This window comes from Dermacentor silvarum, chromosome 11 (assembly GCF_013339745.2).
Source record: "Dermacentor silvarum isolate Dsil-2018 chromosome 11, BIME_Dsil_1.4, whole genome shotgun sequence".
NCBI classification, from domain to species: Eukaryota; Metazoa; Arthropoda; class Arachnida; order Ixodida; family Ixodidae; genus Dermacentor; species Dermacentor silvarum.
Genome location: NC_051164.1, coordinates 114413049 through 114429424, shown reverse-complemented (window position 1 = coordinate 114429424; position 16376 = coordinate 114413049). Strand labels below are relative to the sequence as shown.

Sequence of the window (16376 nt, the reverse complement as noted above, 5' to 3'; positions counted from 1 at the left end):
GTGAGTGAACTTTATTGAGAGATGTAATATGGGTCAATGAAAGCCTTTTATGTAGATTTTACTTTAAGAACACATTATTTGTGTAGCCATATCCACGTCTTAGACGAAGCCTCGTTCAACACTAGCCAACACAGGCCTCGCAGACACATATCCTGTCATTCCCATGAGGGCACGGCGCCCTTTAAGAAACTCGCATAGACGGTGGCGCCAGTTTACCCTCTAGGTGTTATAGGGAGGAACTCTATGGGTTCACGGCCCCTTTAACAATGGTCATGTGAAGTTGCCAGTATGCAGTAGTATATACGCTTGTTACAACCGACCCGCGTACAACACACTTTCGCATATAACGGACCATATTTCAACCTTTGTTTGTTCCACCTATTTTATGAATGCAACGAAGTTCGGTTTTGACCGACTGCGCTACAATGGACTATCAGCTACAGCGGACGCAATTAGCGGCAATTTTTTTCAAAATCGGGCACATAGAACATACTTTTGCCATGTCAACACAGGCGGACAACAGACTTGACCACGCCGGTGTCTGCACGCAAAAGCCAAGGCCAGTTTAAATTGCAGCTGGATACATTTGGCGGCCTCTGGCCAAGCTCAGCCTCTAGCCAAGCCTGAGGGCACGTTCATCACGCGTGGTGTGTTATCACTTGTTGACACTATTTTGTCGTGTTCCTATGCTAGTCAGTTATGCCAGACCTCAAGTGTTGAGATAACTGCTTCCAAAAAAAGGAAGCAAATTTCACTGAGCGACAAGATTAAGATTGTGAATGCAGTTGTGCTTGGCGAAAAGCAGGCAGACATCGCAAAAACGATGAGACTATCAAAGCAGGTCGTGAGTTCATTTGTGAACAACAAAGGCATCGCCGGCAAGCAAGTGTCGGAGGAAATTAATCCTAAGCGCTTCAGGCTCCATTAGGCAAGATACCCGGATGTTGAGTCCTCACTTTTGATGCGGCTGCGCGATGCCCGAGCTCGCAATATTCCAGTGAGCGGACTACTGTTGAGGAAGCGAGCCATGGTCCTCGAACACGACGGTGTCACTTTCAGCGACGGAAATGCGACGCAAAGTAACTGCATCCTCCCTCAAGGGCCAGTCACAAAGTTCTTTTCGAGCTAAATGTGAATCGAAAGGTTTTATTTGTTTTTTGCTCTGGATGGTTCGTCACTCACTCTTTGCAATAACATTTTTAGACATCGCAACCAAAGTTTCAGAAGTGAGGCTTTCCGGTGCTCTAACCCCATCTCCCGGTGTATTCCACTGGCAAATTAGGATAAGTTATTATTGGTAAAGGTGCATTGGTATGAATATGTTAGAGCTAATTCAGATTAGCAGCGTAGGTGAGGGCAGCAGTGCATTTCGGATATTACGGACTTTGGATAAAACAGACATTTTTTTGTCAAATTATCAGGGACCGTTGCAACAAGAGTCGACTGTACTAGGACACTCCAGGTAGCTATTTTGTTGTAAATATGGTTACCATGCAAAAAATAAATATTTCTCTAAATAGCAACCTTAATAAGCAGATTTTTAATAGGTAAGTATGAATCTTGAAATCCTGGTACAGTAATGTGGTGCTTGTGAACAGCAAAAATGCCTCCTACAGCAGGATCATTTGAAACAAATGCTGCAGTAATTATTTAATCATTTGATTTAACAGTGGTCATGTGAAGTAGCCAGTATGCAGTGGAACCTGCATGGGCTTTTCTCCTTCAAACCTCCAATACCTGTAGTTGCCCTGTAGTATTCAGAATAATCTAATTGGATGTGCACCAAATAGCAGGTACTGTTTGATTAGTGCTCCAAATTTCATATATTCCCACACCCCTAAAACATAGTAAATTTTGAATTAACAATTCGATTACGACGATTTTATCAGAAATTGTATCGCTACTTCATAGGTAATGTGATTGCATATCATTGGCAATTTCATCTGCGGCTGCTGAGAGGTGGCCCCAGCTCACCGAAATGCTGGAAATAAGGTCATAGAAATATTTGACACAGGTTAGCATTTTTGCTTTATAACAGCAGTAAAACATAAAAGGTATTGAGGTTCTTGTAGCAGAAACGTAGGTATATTTCATGCTCTTAAGAAAGAAGTTGTCAGCTTTGCTTTTTTCACTTTGATGATAAACAAAAATATTGGGGGAGGCATGAAAAGGAAGGGTCAAATACCCATCATCAACACATTTCATTTCTCTTAAGAGGAAGCTTTAACTTGGGGGCTCCTATCTAAACGCGTACATGGGAAAGGAGAAATAGTTTTTCTCAGCAATCACGGCACTGAATTTGATCAGATCTGTTATATTTAAAACGAAAAGTTGAAATCTAGTGACTGTAGGCAGGGAACTTTTTATTTAAGCCCTCAATTTTATTGCGATAGCAATTATATGGACACTTGAACCGGATGTCTGCCGTCGGCGTCGTCGGCGCCGTCACCGTGAGGTTCCCTATAGATAAAATCTTCGCCGCGCGCCGTATGCCCGAGAGGAAGCGTGCGGGGACGCGCGCTATCGCGGAGAGCGAACGCACTCAATCTCCCACGCGCAAGCAAGAAAGCAGAAAGCCAGCGCCGGAGGGAGCAGGGGGGGGGGGGCACTTTTCTGCCAACAACCGTGCTCATCTCCACACGGCTCTGACCTTTATGCGCCGCGTGCATTCGCCGCTCAGTTTCCGTTGAAGCGATAGACCGCACGTACCTTCGCCCGCTGCGGCGTATGCTTGCTGCCAGCGTTTTGACAGTCGTTGTCTGCTGTCATTCAGTGTGATCTCTTCGTGTTTGTGCGTGCTCACACCACGCTTGTTCATTCAGTTCGTAATAGTCGGGCCACATTTTCCAACGCACGCTACACACGCAATGCTGCCCGGATCGGCAGTGCAGCGCTACAGGTGTGTCCCTTCGCACGTGCTGCCCACGGGAAGCGCTTCTCATCAACACCACCGTTTCACACGCGCCTTCTCGTGGTCATCGAGTCTCTCTTCATGTCGGTCTACTTACGCCGCAGCACACCTGCTTACTTAATCAGCTCATGTTTACTACAATTCATATTGCTACCAAAGCCGCTCACCTTACTTCGTATGACATTGCTGTGTTGCTATCGCATTCATTAACTGTGACATTTTTTTAATAAGGATTGTTAATTGCACGATTTTGAAAAATGAAAGTATCAGGCTTACAACTCAGTAAATCAGCAATGAAAAGCGATATAAAAATTCTGTAAACTGCATTTGATAATACATCGAAAATGAACAGAACCCCCTATAAGCGCGGCCTCCCCATTACGACGACAGAAGAGATGTAAAATTCTCCGCTGGAATGATGAGCAGCAACACAGCCAGCTGTGGAAGAAGACGACGACGACGAACGCAGGAGCAGTGGCACGAGCACGAGCCCAACCCATTTCACTGTTGCTGCAAAGGAATACCGAGACAATAAATGGCAACTTCCGAGGATGCAGATGGTGAAATGGTTGAATTACGTGCAGCTACTTGCAAATGCACCTATCAAATCGCTGCTGTGCGACCCAGGTACACTGCTGAAGCGAAGCAGCGTCATGTTCCGTATAAAATCTAAGTGCAATGAGATCCTATCACACTCCGGGCGCTGTATGCTTTAGGTGCGAGGGTGAGCCGAGAAGAATGGTAACTTGATGAGCACCGTCTTCCCAGGAAGCGTGAGCAAGGGGAACACGAACGAGGGGGGGCATCATCGCAGCCGAACGTGTGTGTGACCTCATGATTGAGATACTTTAATGAACTCTCGGGATTAACCCAGTGATAAACACCGGGGTCGCACGTTTCAGCTTTGCTGGTTAACCATCTTCTCGGAGTGGAAGGGCCGACGAATGTTTTCATCTGCTTTTTATAAATCGAGATTCCACTTCCTTCAGTTACTAGAATTTAACTTTCTCTCTCAAATGCAACACATTTCATTAAAATTGGTCTAGGGTTTATCTCAGAAAAGCATTTCTGCATTTTACATGTATTTGAATAGTTTGCATCATAGATGGGCCCGAGCTAACGCCTCCTCCTAATACATACAGGGTAGAGCTTTGAAACAGCTCGCTGCATAGAAATTTTATACATCACCATCATCATTTATTGGACCCTTAAAGGACCATGCAGTCTGGTATTCCTGCTGCACAGTAAACTCTACGTGATATGAAGCAACATTTGGCATTCACTGCCTATTGCACCATCTGTTCTTTCAAGCATATCATTTTTGGTGTTTATCGCTGCATATTGTTTTAGCCATTAGTTTGTAGCCTTCAACATGTTTTTTTGTCGCCAACACTGCAGGTTGAGGCCCCATTTGTGCCGAAATGCAAGGGTCCCGGAGACACGAGCAACTTTGATGAGTACGAAGAGGAAGCCCTGCGCATATCGTCGACGGAAAAGTGTGCCAGGGAGTTTGCCGAGTTCTAGGCTGGGCGGCACACAGGAGAGAATGGACCCGGGGAGCCGACGACTAGGGGAGGCTGTTGAGCTCCTTCACACTTTTTTTGTCCCTGGCAGTGAAAAGCAAGAACCACATGCGCTGCCTTGTCCATGCACACCTCCCATGGGTGAGGGGAGAGAACAGACAGATCAAGGCACTCACCAAAGGCTATGATGTCCACGCACTCATGCAGGTTTTTCTTGACCGATAAACTGGCGCTGGGCCAATCTTCGGCAGCCACGACCTGTGTGTGTTCCCTGGATTGTCTGTCAGCGCTGCTTGCTTCGTGCCCCCCTCACACCCCACGGTCTCCTCTGCCCCCGTTGGCTCTCCCAGGCATGCATGTCGGTTTGTGTCCTGTCGGGTGCGCCTCCCCCCCCTCCCTTCTTTGTTTTTCCCGTTCCTCATCATTTCTCTCGCTGTCTGCCCCACATGCAGCTCCTGGCATAAAGGCTAGTGACATTGGCTAGTCAATGCTGGAGGCACAGCCATGCAGGCCTTGAGAAACCACTCTGGGCAATCGCTGGGAGACCATATTCTCACTGCGGAACAAAGCTTCTTGACATTGTGGTGCACAGCCAGCAGAAGAGAGGGTCCCCACATACAAACGCTGCCTTTAGCTTTCTCGTATGCAGCAGAGAGCTAGCAGAGGCTGTGCGGGCTGCCTAATAGCTTGAGTGTCCAGCCAAGCGGACATTGGGGACTCCCTCTGTGGGTGGCTGCTGAGAAACTTTGTTTCTGCTGTGGAACAGGGTTCTCCTAGGTTTCCTGACCGTGCACATGATAGAAGAAAACAGTTCCCAGCATTTCTCGCACCACTGACCCCAGCTCTCTATGCTGTCCTGCCTTTGGCACTATCTCCACTTGTATAGCGAGAACCCACTACTGTTGCTGCGTTTCTTTCTCTCCTAGGCATTACCATAGAGGTGAATAAAGTGTATTTTGGTGGAATTGAGAAAGTATGGGAGCCTGCCCTTATGTTTTACCTCCAGGGCCAGGCACTTGCATGTTAACAGCGACTATACTCTTTCTAGGCAGCCACTGAGCTTCTAAGAGGCAAATGAGATATAAAAAAAAGCGATACAAATGAGGTTGCAGCATGTCTGTATGTGTGCGTGCAAGTGTCTATAGTCTCTCGTGGTGGCATCTGCATTTTATTTTTATCTCCTTTTTTTGTCTCAGTGCACAAAGTGAGTTTTGCAATGCCACACATACTCTACAACTCTCTCCTCCGACTGTGACGGCAGATAATTTGATGCCTGCAGCTTTGGAGAGGCTTCATCCTAGGCTAGCGCATGTCTGGAAGGAGTAACCATTTGGGGGCTTGTCATCACATCCTTTGTCAGCCTCCACGCTAGTAGAGCTTGGAATGGTGGCTGCAGGTGCAAAATTGTGTTCTCTCCTCTCCTGACCACAGCATTGCTTTCCTGGTTGGTTGCACTTGCACTGGTGCACATGCTCTCTTGGCACATCTCTTCAGTTGTTGTCCCAAAGTCCTTCGTTTTGTTCGGTGCGAAGAACCCATCAGTGACCACCACACCTGTTCTTCTTGGTACACTGCCAAGTCACAGGCCCCTGCACTGGAGTACAAGAGCACTCGCACATTACGAGGTTAGACAACTTTTCAGTTTGCTCTTGGCAGGTCCCCTAGCATCTTCGAAAGAGAGTTCTTTTTTTCTGCTAGGCTTTCTCGCCGGGTATAATGTCTGCCAAATTGCAGTGTGTGCATACTGTTGAAAAGATACTTGTGCAAGTGTGTGCCAGCCAACCTGCTTATAAGCAGAATTAATGCAAGTTAGGCTTGGTCAGCTGGATGTCATGAACACAGTGCAGATGCAGATTGTGACTGGTTGTTGTGACGCTGTACTGCTTTGTGTCAAGAATGAACATGCTTCAAGTTTGGGTATTGGAGCTGAAAATATGTGGGTGTGCCATTCATCATACCGGTGTTTTATTTTGCACACACCCCATAGCCGGCACACACATTTTGCAATGGCATTGCTGGTAGCAGCAGTTCCCCTACCAGCTTCGGTGTCGCGCTGCCTGTTCTTCCATGTCGGTTGATTCATTTATGCCTCAGTCCCTACTATTGCGAATCCAGTGCTTGGCCAGGGGCTCCTTTGGATCTTGTCCGTGTAGCTTGAAAGCTTGTGCGCCTCTTGGTTTTTATCACCCCGTTGATGGCCACGCCTGTAAATACAGGGATGTATCTGTTTGGTATATGCAATACTAACTACACAGGCTTTCCTCTGGACCCTCTTTCTAAACATATTCTCCCAGCCACACCTTCCTGAGCGTCTTCTTGGGTTTCATGCAAGGTAGGACTGACTAGCTTTCTTGGTCTCACGGGGTTGCGCCGTTTCTCTTTTGAAGCCCCCATATAATCAGCACGCCAAATGCACATGCCCAGGCCTTTTTAAGTGCGAGGCCAGTTTAAAGAATGATGGCACCGTTAGATGTGTGTTTGTTTACCAAATTGCCAGAATTATGTGTGAGGAAGTGGTCAACCTTTCTTGTGTAAGAATACTGTGGGCCATTGCTTGCTGGGCTTTTCTTTTTCATCCCCTTTTGTAGGACGTGTCTTGTGGCTGTTGCGTGTTATGCCTGACCCTTTGCATACTCACTTGGAGAGAGGGAAAAAAGTGTACATGCAAGACGTTGGTCCTTTTGTCTGCAATTCATCTGTTCTTCTTGTAACCCACTTCGGTTGACTGACCTCTCCAGTCTTCAGTCATCTGCGATTTCTGGATTTGCATTACAGGTTTCTCCTGTATATCAATTAATTTTCCAGCAAGTGTTCACCAAGTCCTTTATCATTCTTTGTTGGTTAAGTTTGGTGTTGCACTGGTATTGCTCTTATGTTGCTCAAGAATCATATCTGCAATACTTTGCTGCAGCTCATTTGCAATATTTTCCTACATGCTGTGTTCTACACTTTGTCTAGATGGGTTCTGCAAAGCTGTGCGCTTGCACATATCCTTTCATGGTGTCAAAAAGCTAACACTAAGCCAGTTGAATCATATGAGATGTAGTCAGAGAATTATTCTCTTGTTACAATCTTTGTTTCTTTTTTTACCTGAGATGGGAACTTTTGTCCTGAAACATTTTAAGTTTTTAGTGCCACACATGTTGCAGTTTCCAAGTTTATTTTTACGTTTCCTTGACAAAATGAACTACAGTCTTTAAGACTCTCGGTGATCTTAAAAGCTTCATAATATAATTTTTTTCCTCTTCCTTTTTTGAGGATGATGTAGCAAACTGCAGTATTTTTGTAGGTGGAATTGATGGTGTTGACACAAGAGCCATAGTGTTGTGCATTGGATTGTACTATTGTTTCCAAAAGCTTATGGGAGGCAGGTGTCACAAAAGAACTGATTTTCTGCATAGGTTAGGCTTGCCAAAAAAGTTGTTTTGTGTTGGTTGCACATGTTAAGGCAGACTGCAACTCAAAATCCAAGGTGCATGCCGAAGCGTTGTGAAAAGTTTTTTCCCGTAAGTACCGCACCCTGTAAACTTTTGGTGCCAACAGTACATTAGTGGACTTACTTCCATGTGCTTGTTAAATGACAATGTATTGATCAGGGCAGAAAGACATTTAGGAGCTTGGGAGTTTCTGAGTGGTTACTAACGCTCTGCTTTTAGTTGTTTTCAAGTATTTTAATTGTGAACTGCATAAGTCATCACCGTGTTGAGCCAATCCAACAGAAAGAGAGGGTCAAACTATGTGCTTGAGTTTTGTTTCTTGTTTTCTTGGTGATGTTGCTTCATCTTAGGTCATCTTGTCTCATAATTGTGTTGTCTCCCCTCCGTTTTTTTTCTGTCATCCCCTCTGGTTCCAATGTGATTGTGTCCCACACTTGCAAGAACTTAGCAAAAGTTTGTTTTTTGATGTTTGCCTCGAGGTGTCTTTTTATCTAGTCCAGCTCACAGATTGATATATATACAAACACATACACACACACACATGAAAATACTGAGGATATCGCAGAGAGAGCAGTTCAAAGATTAATAAGAAGCCTGAATACCTTTCCTTTTTTTTTCTTCTTTTTTTTTTTTTTCCTCGACCACCCCCATACCCGTGTCATGACCTCTGCTCTCCTGGATCCTAGTTCTGCGAACCCCCATGCTGTCATTCGTTGCTTGCAAATTTTTAGCCTTGTATATTTGTTAACTTGTGGTTGGAGCTGTTCTTGTATTAAAAGTTGTTATACTAAATACATACACTTGTGCTCTCTTGTGAAATGAAAACACAGGCTGTAGGCACGGTGCATGTTGTAGCGGTGCCACCTGCAACTGCAGTGCCTCTTTCAAAAGCCGTAATTGGGTCGTCCTTACACATGTAATAACTTCATAGTACACATTTTCATATGTTTATACTTCACTGTACCATGCTTGAATGTATCAAACCTTGTAAGTTGCAGCAACAGGCTTACGTAACTTTTTTTTGTCTAAACAACTGGCTGCCTCATTAGCGCTCATCTTTGACTTGAAGCTGGGAACAGGGAAGGAAGTTGTGCCATGTGTGCCACACAGTTTCTAGTTCATCTGCCCTACACTATTTAGTTCATGCCAGACATGATTATTGCAGGGTTCGCACAGCCCCTTGAAATCCTTGAATATCCTTGATATTGACAGTATAAGTTCAAGGGCCCTTGAAACTACTTGAATATCCGTGAGCTCCTTGTAATCCTTGAGAATCCCGTGGGATTTGTTCCGCTTGAGGAAATTAACGATGTACCTCCGCAAGTCATGCTGATATTTAAGGCCCTTTCGCTTACGAATGCCCATGAAAACAAGCTGTGTTGACTAAAGAGCAACATAAGGAAGTTTCGGTTTTAAATCTCGCAGCCCCTACGTCGTCTGGCAACTAATATGCATTGGAAATCCAATCCAATGCGAGGCATATCGCTCGCTCGGCTTGCGCATAGTGCCTAGAATATACTCTAGTGTGCCATCCACCGAGCGTTTCCAACACGGGACGGTGGCGCGGGCAGTGATGCCTGCCGCCGTGGGCCACCAGACGGCGATGCCTGTCGGCACCATGCTAAATCCTGCGGTGTTCGACTCGCGTTCGTTTGCGATGCGTTGATTGCTACGCGTCGATTGCAATGCGTAGTTCATTTCTCGCCTTGCTGCCGCTTTCGTTGCAGTCTTTTCTTCTTGTGAGTGGGTTTTTTGCATCTGTGTGTGCACTCGTCTGTCTAAAGAAACTTTAAACAGGTCGCGAAACCGCGATTTCCCAGAGACGCAGAAAGAAACGGCTCATCTCATTACCCAGCGCGTCCGCAGACCCCGAACGTATTGCGGATTGGGACAAGAACATAACGAGGCAGATCGCCGGGCAAATGGGGAGACTCGCGTCGTGTCTTGCCTGAAGTCCGCCCATGTCTCAGCATGTTCCGGCACAGTCTCGAAGTGCAGCGCACCAAGCGGCCGGCGGCGGCAGGCATCACACTCGGTGCTACCGCGACACCCGCTCTCGGCACACTAGTATGTGTCTTTTAGGTACTATAGTCGGGCCGTTTGTCGGCCTCGTGCGCGCCATTTCAGTGAAGTTCGCGTTTGCGTTGTGTGTTTACTTTGACAAGATGCCAGGCGGGAAGTGCAAGTTTCAGCCTGCGTGGCTGCAACATACGGACTATCGTCACTGGGTGAGACCGGAACCAAGCGATCCTTATCGAGCAATGTGTGCATTATGTCAGAAGACGGTCGACATTGCAACGATGGGGGAATCGCCTTGAAGAGCCACCAGAAAGGCGCGAAGCACCGATCCAAAGCTGCAGCAGGTGAGGGCTGCTCATCCGTCGCAAGTTTCATGCAAGCGGCAAATCTGTCGTCCGAGGCTGCTTGTCAGCGTGAAAGCACGGCAACTTCCTCTCTGGCTGCGACACTTGACGAAGACTGCAGAAAGCATGATTCTGTGATCGAAGCCGAGATTTTGTGGACGATGAAAGTTGTGTCCTCGCACTACTCCTACAGCTCCAGTGGATCCATTTCCAAGCTATTCCAAAAGATGTTTCCGGATAGCGAGGTCGCGAGAAGCTTCACTTGCTTTGAGAAAAAGTGCGCGTACGTCGCGTGCCACGGTCTGCGCCCATTTTTCACTTCGCAAGTACAACAAATGATGGAGAAGTCTGACAATTTTGTTGTGCTTTTTGACGAAACCTTGAATGAATACCTGCAAAGAAAACAACTTGATGTTCACGTCAGATTGTGGAATAACTGTGAGGGGACAACCAGATATCTGACTTCGACATTCATGGGTTACAGCACAGCGGACGACCTTATGCAGAAGTTCACGGAAACACTCGCGTCCTTTCCCCTGAGCAGGATTGTGCAGCTCTCGATGGACGGCCCGAATGTCAACTGGAGTCTTTTCAACAAGTTGCAGCAGCACATGAAGAATGACTTTCAAGTTCAGTGCTTGGATATTGGTTCATGTGGCTTGCACACAGTGCATAATGCTTACAAAGCAGGAATGCATGCGACAAGCTGGCCAGTTGACACCTTTCTGTCGAGCTTATTCTCACTCTTCCATGATGCACCGGCCCGTCGTGAAGATTTTGTGAAGAAACAGGGAGCAAGCTGTTTCCACTTCCTTTCATACCCCACCGTTGGGTCGAGAACGTGCCCGTACTGGAGAGAGCCCTGGCTATGTGGGAGCATTTGAGGCACTACACCGAAGCAGTGAGTGACCATAGGCTACCCTTGCCGAAATGTAGAGCGTATGAGAACGTCAGTACTTTTCTAAAGGACCAGCTTGCACTTGCGAAACTGAACTTTTCCCTAAACGTTGCAATGGTTGTGCAGCCTTTTTTGACTGTTTTTCAGAGTGATTCTCCAAAGACATTTTTTTTAGCAAAAGAGCTTGAAACTGTCTTGAGGAGCCTCCTTGCAAGGTTCGTGAAGCGCTCGGTATTGACAGAAGCCACGAGCATCACGAAACTGCTGCGAATTGATGTTCATGATACTGCCAATTACACGTCACTTGAGAAGGTGGACGTTGGACGTGTGGCTGAGATCTTAAAAAGCGGAAAAGCGAGTACCAAGTGTGTTCTTGAATTTAGGAGCGAGAGTCGTAAGTTCATTGTGAACATGATCCTGAAAATCATGGAGAGAAGTCCTCTTAGGTACCCTCTGGTTCGAGGGTTGTCATGTTTCGACCCCAGAGAGATGGCGAAGACAGAAATGTGCCTTGGGAAGCTGAAAGTTGTTGTTAACTGTTTAATTGACAGTAAGCTTCTTTCTGAGCACAAGAGATATTGTGTGTGCACAGTACATTCAGTTCTGCCAAGAAAAGCGGCATGAACTGCAAAACTATGAAAGAGACCATGAACGCCTTGACGTTCTCTTCGTGCGCCTTTTGAAGCATGACCCGGCGTTCTCGATGTTATGGGAAGTACTGAAGGTCCTTCTCTTGCTTAGCCATGGGCAGGCTTCAGTAGAAAGAGGTTTCAGTGTTAACAAGGAGATCGCGGTCGAAAATATGGCAGAGCTCTCGTATATCTCACAACGAATCATCTGCGAAGCCGTGAAAACCCACGGTGGGCTGCTTAACGTTCCACTGTCGAAAGAACTGAAGTCATCAGTGCGCCAAGCCAGGCATAGGTATGCGCTATACATGGACGAACAGAAGAAGCAAGCTGTAGCTCAACAGGTAACCTTGAAGAGAAAAGCACTCGAGCTAGAGCTACAGAGCATGCAAGAGAAGAAGACAAAGCTCCAAAAAACTCTGAAGTGCTTGCAGGAGTCAGCGGATCGCTTTTCGGAAGACGCCGAAGCAAAAAACGACCTGACTTATCTTGTCAAGGCAAACAGTTTCCGTCGAACAGCCAAAGAAAAAGAAGCGGAGATAACAGCTCTTGAAAGAGAAATTAATGCGAAATTAGGGCTCCTTTCCTAAGTCATGTGAGGAAATAAAATTACGCTAACACTCCTTGAATTCTGCCTTTTGGCATCCTTGAAATCCTTGAAATGTCCTTGAATTTCCAGCCAAAGATTGTGTACGAACCCTGTTATTGGTTTGCTGCATAAAGATGTGCAAGGTTCGTAGTTGACAGGCCATGTGCATCTCTTATGTACCATAAGGTCATCATGAACAATGAACAGTAAATTATGAAGCTCGACACTTATGGCGAGCAATAACACAAGTGTGTGGTATCTTATTGCTACCACCCTGTTGCCAGAGGTGGTGCAGCTTTCGTGCAACTATGTGCACAAGCCAAAACCATGTCGACAGCATGCAAAGTCTTAAAAGTGGAAATGAAATGACATGTTTTAGTTGGCCTTAACCTGTTCACATTTCATTTGCCCCCTGATAGTTCAGCTTTGCATCTAGCCCCAAGCTATCGTCAAGGCAGGCAAAGCTGTTGAAGCTCTGTAATATAAAGAACCGTATTTTGTAACAATTCATTTCATTTTCCATTCTTTTAATCCTTAATATTTGGCATGAACAGCACTGCATTGCCATTGTCATGGATATTGGGCACTTGGAAGAATGGAAAAATGAATGGAGATTGTAACGAATCCTTACAAAATATAGACCCTGTACACCATTTTGCAGGAGTCTGTCACTGGCGGGGAAACTATACACTGTGCTCAGGCACTCTTGAGACTGCATTGGATAGCGGTGCTAGGTTACCCTCTTGTACTCCGTGTTTCTCATTTACAGAGGCTCATTCGCATCCAACAGTGTCACTGCATCATCATAACATTATTCGTATAGCTTCTTATGCCTTTTTGTTACCTCAGATTCAGCCTTTCTCTGTGCATACACCGCAGCTATACAGCCAAAGCAACAATGCATTATACTGGATCACTGCTTCACAGTGACACGACTGGCAAAAAAAGCTCTCATCTTAAGTATTTTTGCAGTGATAATTGTCTTGGGCTCCGACTCAAGTGGATGGCCTCTGTCTCATTACTGAACATGATGTGTGTGTTTACATGTATTGAATGTATCATGTTGAATGCATGTATGTGCTCGGCATCATAAATAGTACCTACGGAAGGACACCACTGTTGGTGAGCAGTGCACCTTTTTATATATGCCCTACAAGCAACGAACAAGAAGTCATTTGATAATATGCTTAATATGTGCTACACATGTTCCTTAGACTACATACACAACACAACATGGGCAGTGTAACCGCAAAATGGAGGCAGGAGGTTTTCCTGTGTGAGCTATCCAGCTGATCGAGTCTATTTGCATTACAGTCAAACCCGTTTATAACGAACGCGATAGTTCCGGGATGGTCAATGTGTGGCGTTATAAATCGCTAATTGGTTACATGTGAGTTCTCTCTAGTTCTCTCTTCAAAGCGTGCAAAAATTGGCAATACTGAAGCTCGCGTCGGCAATTACGATTCGACACTATTGTGGTCCAAAAAGAAATTGGGACAGTTTCGCACTAGTGGCGCGAAGACTGGGCAAACAGCGAAGCTGGCAGCCCACCTAGCCTTCTCCCACGCCGAGCTTCTCCCAGTCGATCTTTACGTTGTACAATTGTCTGCAGACCGCCAGCGCACCCGTTGCATAGCTTCTGAAACCTGCGCGCAGCACTTGCATGCCGACCTCTGAGGTCGTGTCTTCGTCGCGGTTGTACTGAAGTGGACACGTGACACGAGAGAGACTAATGGTTCTTCGGTTGCTCTTTCATGCTTCAGAAATCATATTTCGATATTTTCACTTCGCGTGCACCCTCTCTTTAAAAACTACGAAAGGGTTAGAAGTTTTTGTTGTAACAGTACGGCGTCATACAATATTTTGTTATATTTGGATGCAGTTTCGATAGGTAGGGTCAGAAAATCGTAAATGCGCTGAAGTGTCTTTGATTGATATATCTGGGATCATTATAAGTAGGTTCGACTGTAGTCATGCCAGGGTCGTTATATTTCATCTAACGATGCCGGGTATCTGAAAATCGGTGCCGGGTATCTGGAGTAGCACAAGCTTTTACTTTCATTGCTTTGCACTGGTACAAAACTGCAATTTCTTAAATCTTAACCGCAATTTTTAACAACCTTGGGAAAACAATAGCATGGAACAAGAACGTCGGAACATGCACGGTGTTGAATTCAAATTCGTTGGGGCCACTCAAGAATGCATTGGATGCCATCCAAACTAAGGGTGTTTGAATACTGAAATTTCTGAATTGAATCTTAATTGAATATTCAAGAAAAACAACCACTTGCATTGGTTTTTCTACCTCAAGGCTCCAATAAGTGCTCCAATCCTATTGTGTTTGAATAGAAACAAATATTTAACAATTTCGAATTGTGAATTCTTGAATCGAACACAAGTCTTAATTTTTAATATTCGCACACCCCTATTCAAAGCAACGATAGTTGGCCCGGCGATAGAAGGCGCGGTGACGATATCTTTTGATGGAAACGGCACGACAGATCACTTTTCAGATAGAATCTTGCCAGGGGACCGGGGCAGAGTTCTTTTTTTTTTTCTTTTTTCAGATTACATCTGCCTACACTACACAACGGCCACTCGATTTGCCCTGCACTGCAGGAATACCTCGAGACTTCTCACATCGCCTGAAGTAAGAGCCATTCTGAAGCTTTAAGGTTAATTCCTAATATACCGACCACGCACCCACTGAACTCCAGGCCTGCAAAGATGTCCCTGCTTCATCGCGCCCATGGCCTCTGAGATTGCAGTGCCCTCGCAGGTTTTGCTCCGGCCGTCCCATTTGGCGCCCTTCTCGACAAAAAAGTGCAATCTGGCGCGTGCACCCGGCTGCCCCTAGATGGCGGTGCTAACCGAGGGCTCTAAAGGAAGACGTCATCTACAAAGGCAAAAGAGATAAGGATAAGACGAGCTCATACAGGCCAGTTACAGTAACGTCGGTGATGTATAGTGTGGCAGTGCAGGCCATAACATTAGAACTGTCGAAGTGGGTGGAGAAAAATGATGTACTGGGAGAGCTACAAAACGGGTTCAGGCCAGACAGACGCTTAGAAGACAGTATGTTTGTACTAACTCAGTGCACAGAGATTTCAGAAGCTCAGAATAGACCTTTATCGATAGCATTTCTAGATATTAAAGAAGCCTATGACAATGTAAACAGGGAATTGTTATGGGATATTCTGAAGCATGAAAGCATAGATGACGATTTCGGGGCGCTGCTGAGGGAGATGTATAGAGACAACCGAGTACAAGTTGTGTGGGAAGGTCTAAAAGGTAATGAAGTGGTGGGAATTCACCAAGGACTGAAGCAAGGATGTCCTCTATCTCCAGTGTTGTTCACGCTTTATGTTAAGGGCATAGAAAGACTGGAAAACGGCGAATTGGGGTTTGATTTATCCTACATGCGTAATGGACAAATGGTGCAACAGAAGGTCCCTGGACTGATGTATGCAGACGACATAGTGCTACTAGCAGACAATAATAAAGATTTACAAACAATAAAAAAGATTTACAGATAATTGCGAATATCTGTGGCAATGCAGCGACAAATCTAGGCCTTAAGTTTAGCACAGATAAATCGGGAATTATGATCTTTAATGAAGAGACTAGTAAGTATGTGGTGTCAATTCAACAGCAAGTCATACCCATAGTCAAGCAATACAAGTACCTCGGCGTATACATAAGCGAAGGAAAGGCTTACTCAAGCAACCACCAGGATAATCTGAAAATAAAGGGCAAGCGGAATGCAGCAATAATGAAACACAGAGCACTGTGGGGCCTCAATAAGTCTGAGGTGGTGCGTGGTATCTTGAAAGGAGTAATGGTGCCAGTAACGCTCGCAAATGCCATTCGACGCTTAAAATCGGATATATTGGCGGGTTTGGAAGTTAACCAAAGATCAGTAGGCCGGTTGGCTTTGGGAGCACACGGTAATACGACAAATGAGGCAGTGCATGGAGACATGGGTTGGGCCTCTTTTGAAGTCAGAGAAGCACAGAGCAAAATTAG

General features: G+C 45.6%; 1 protein-coding gene across 12 annotated transcripts in view; it reads left to right on the top strand.

The window, feature by feature from the left end:
- Nucleotides 1-16376, top strand: part of LOC119433476 (cAMP-dependent protein kinase catalytic subunit 1) — a 408857-nt gene that overhangs the window by 376166 nt on the left and 16315 nt on the right. For 4 of the 12 annotated variants that reach the window (XM_037700706.2, XM_049658855.1, XM_037700710.2 and 1 more), the window contains one exon: nucleotides 4310-8665. The exons of the other annotated variants lie outside the window; for them this stretch is intronic. In XM_037700706.2, the coding sequence (XP_037556634.1) occupies nucleotides 4310-4435 (126 nt within the window). In that variant the 3' untranslated portion in view covers nucleotides 4436-8665. Of the gene's footprint in view, nucleotides 1-4309; nucleotides 8666-16376 lie in introns of those variants that run through there. 12 annotated transcript variants of the gene reach the window in all.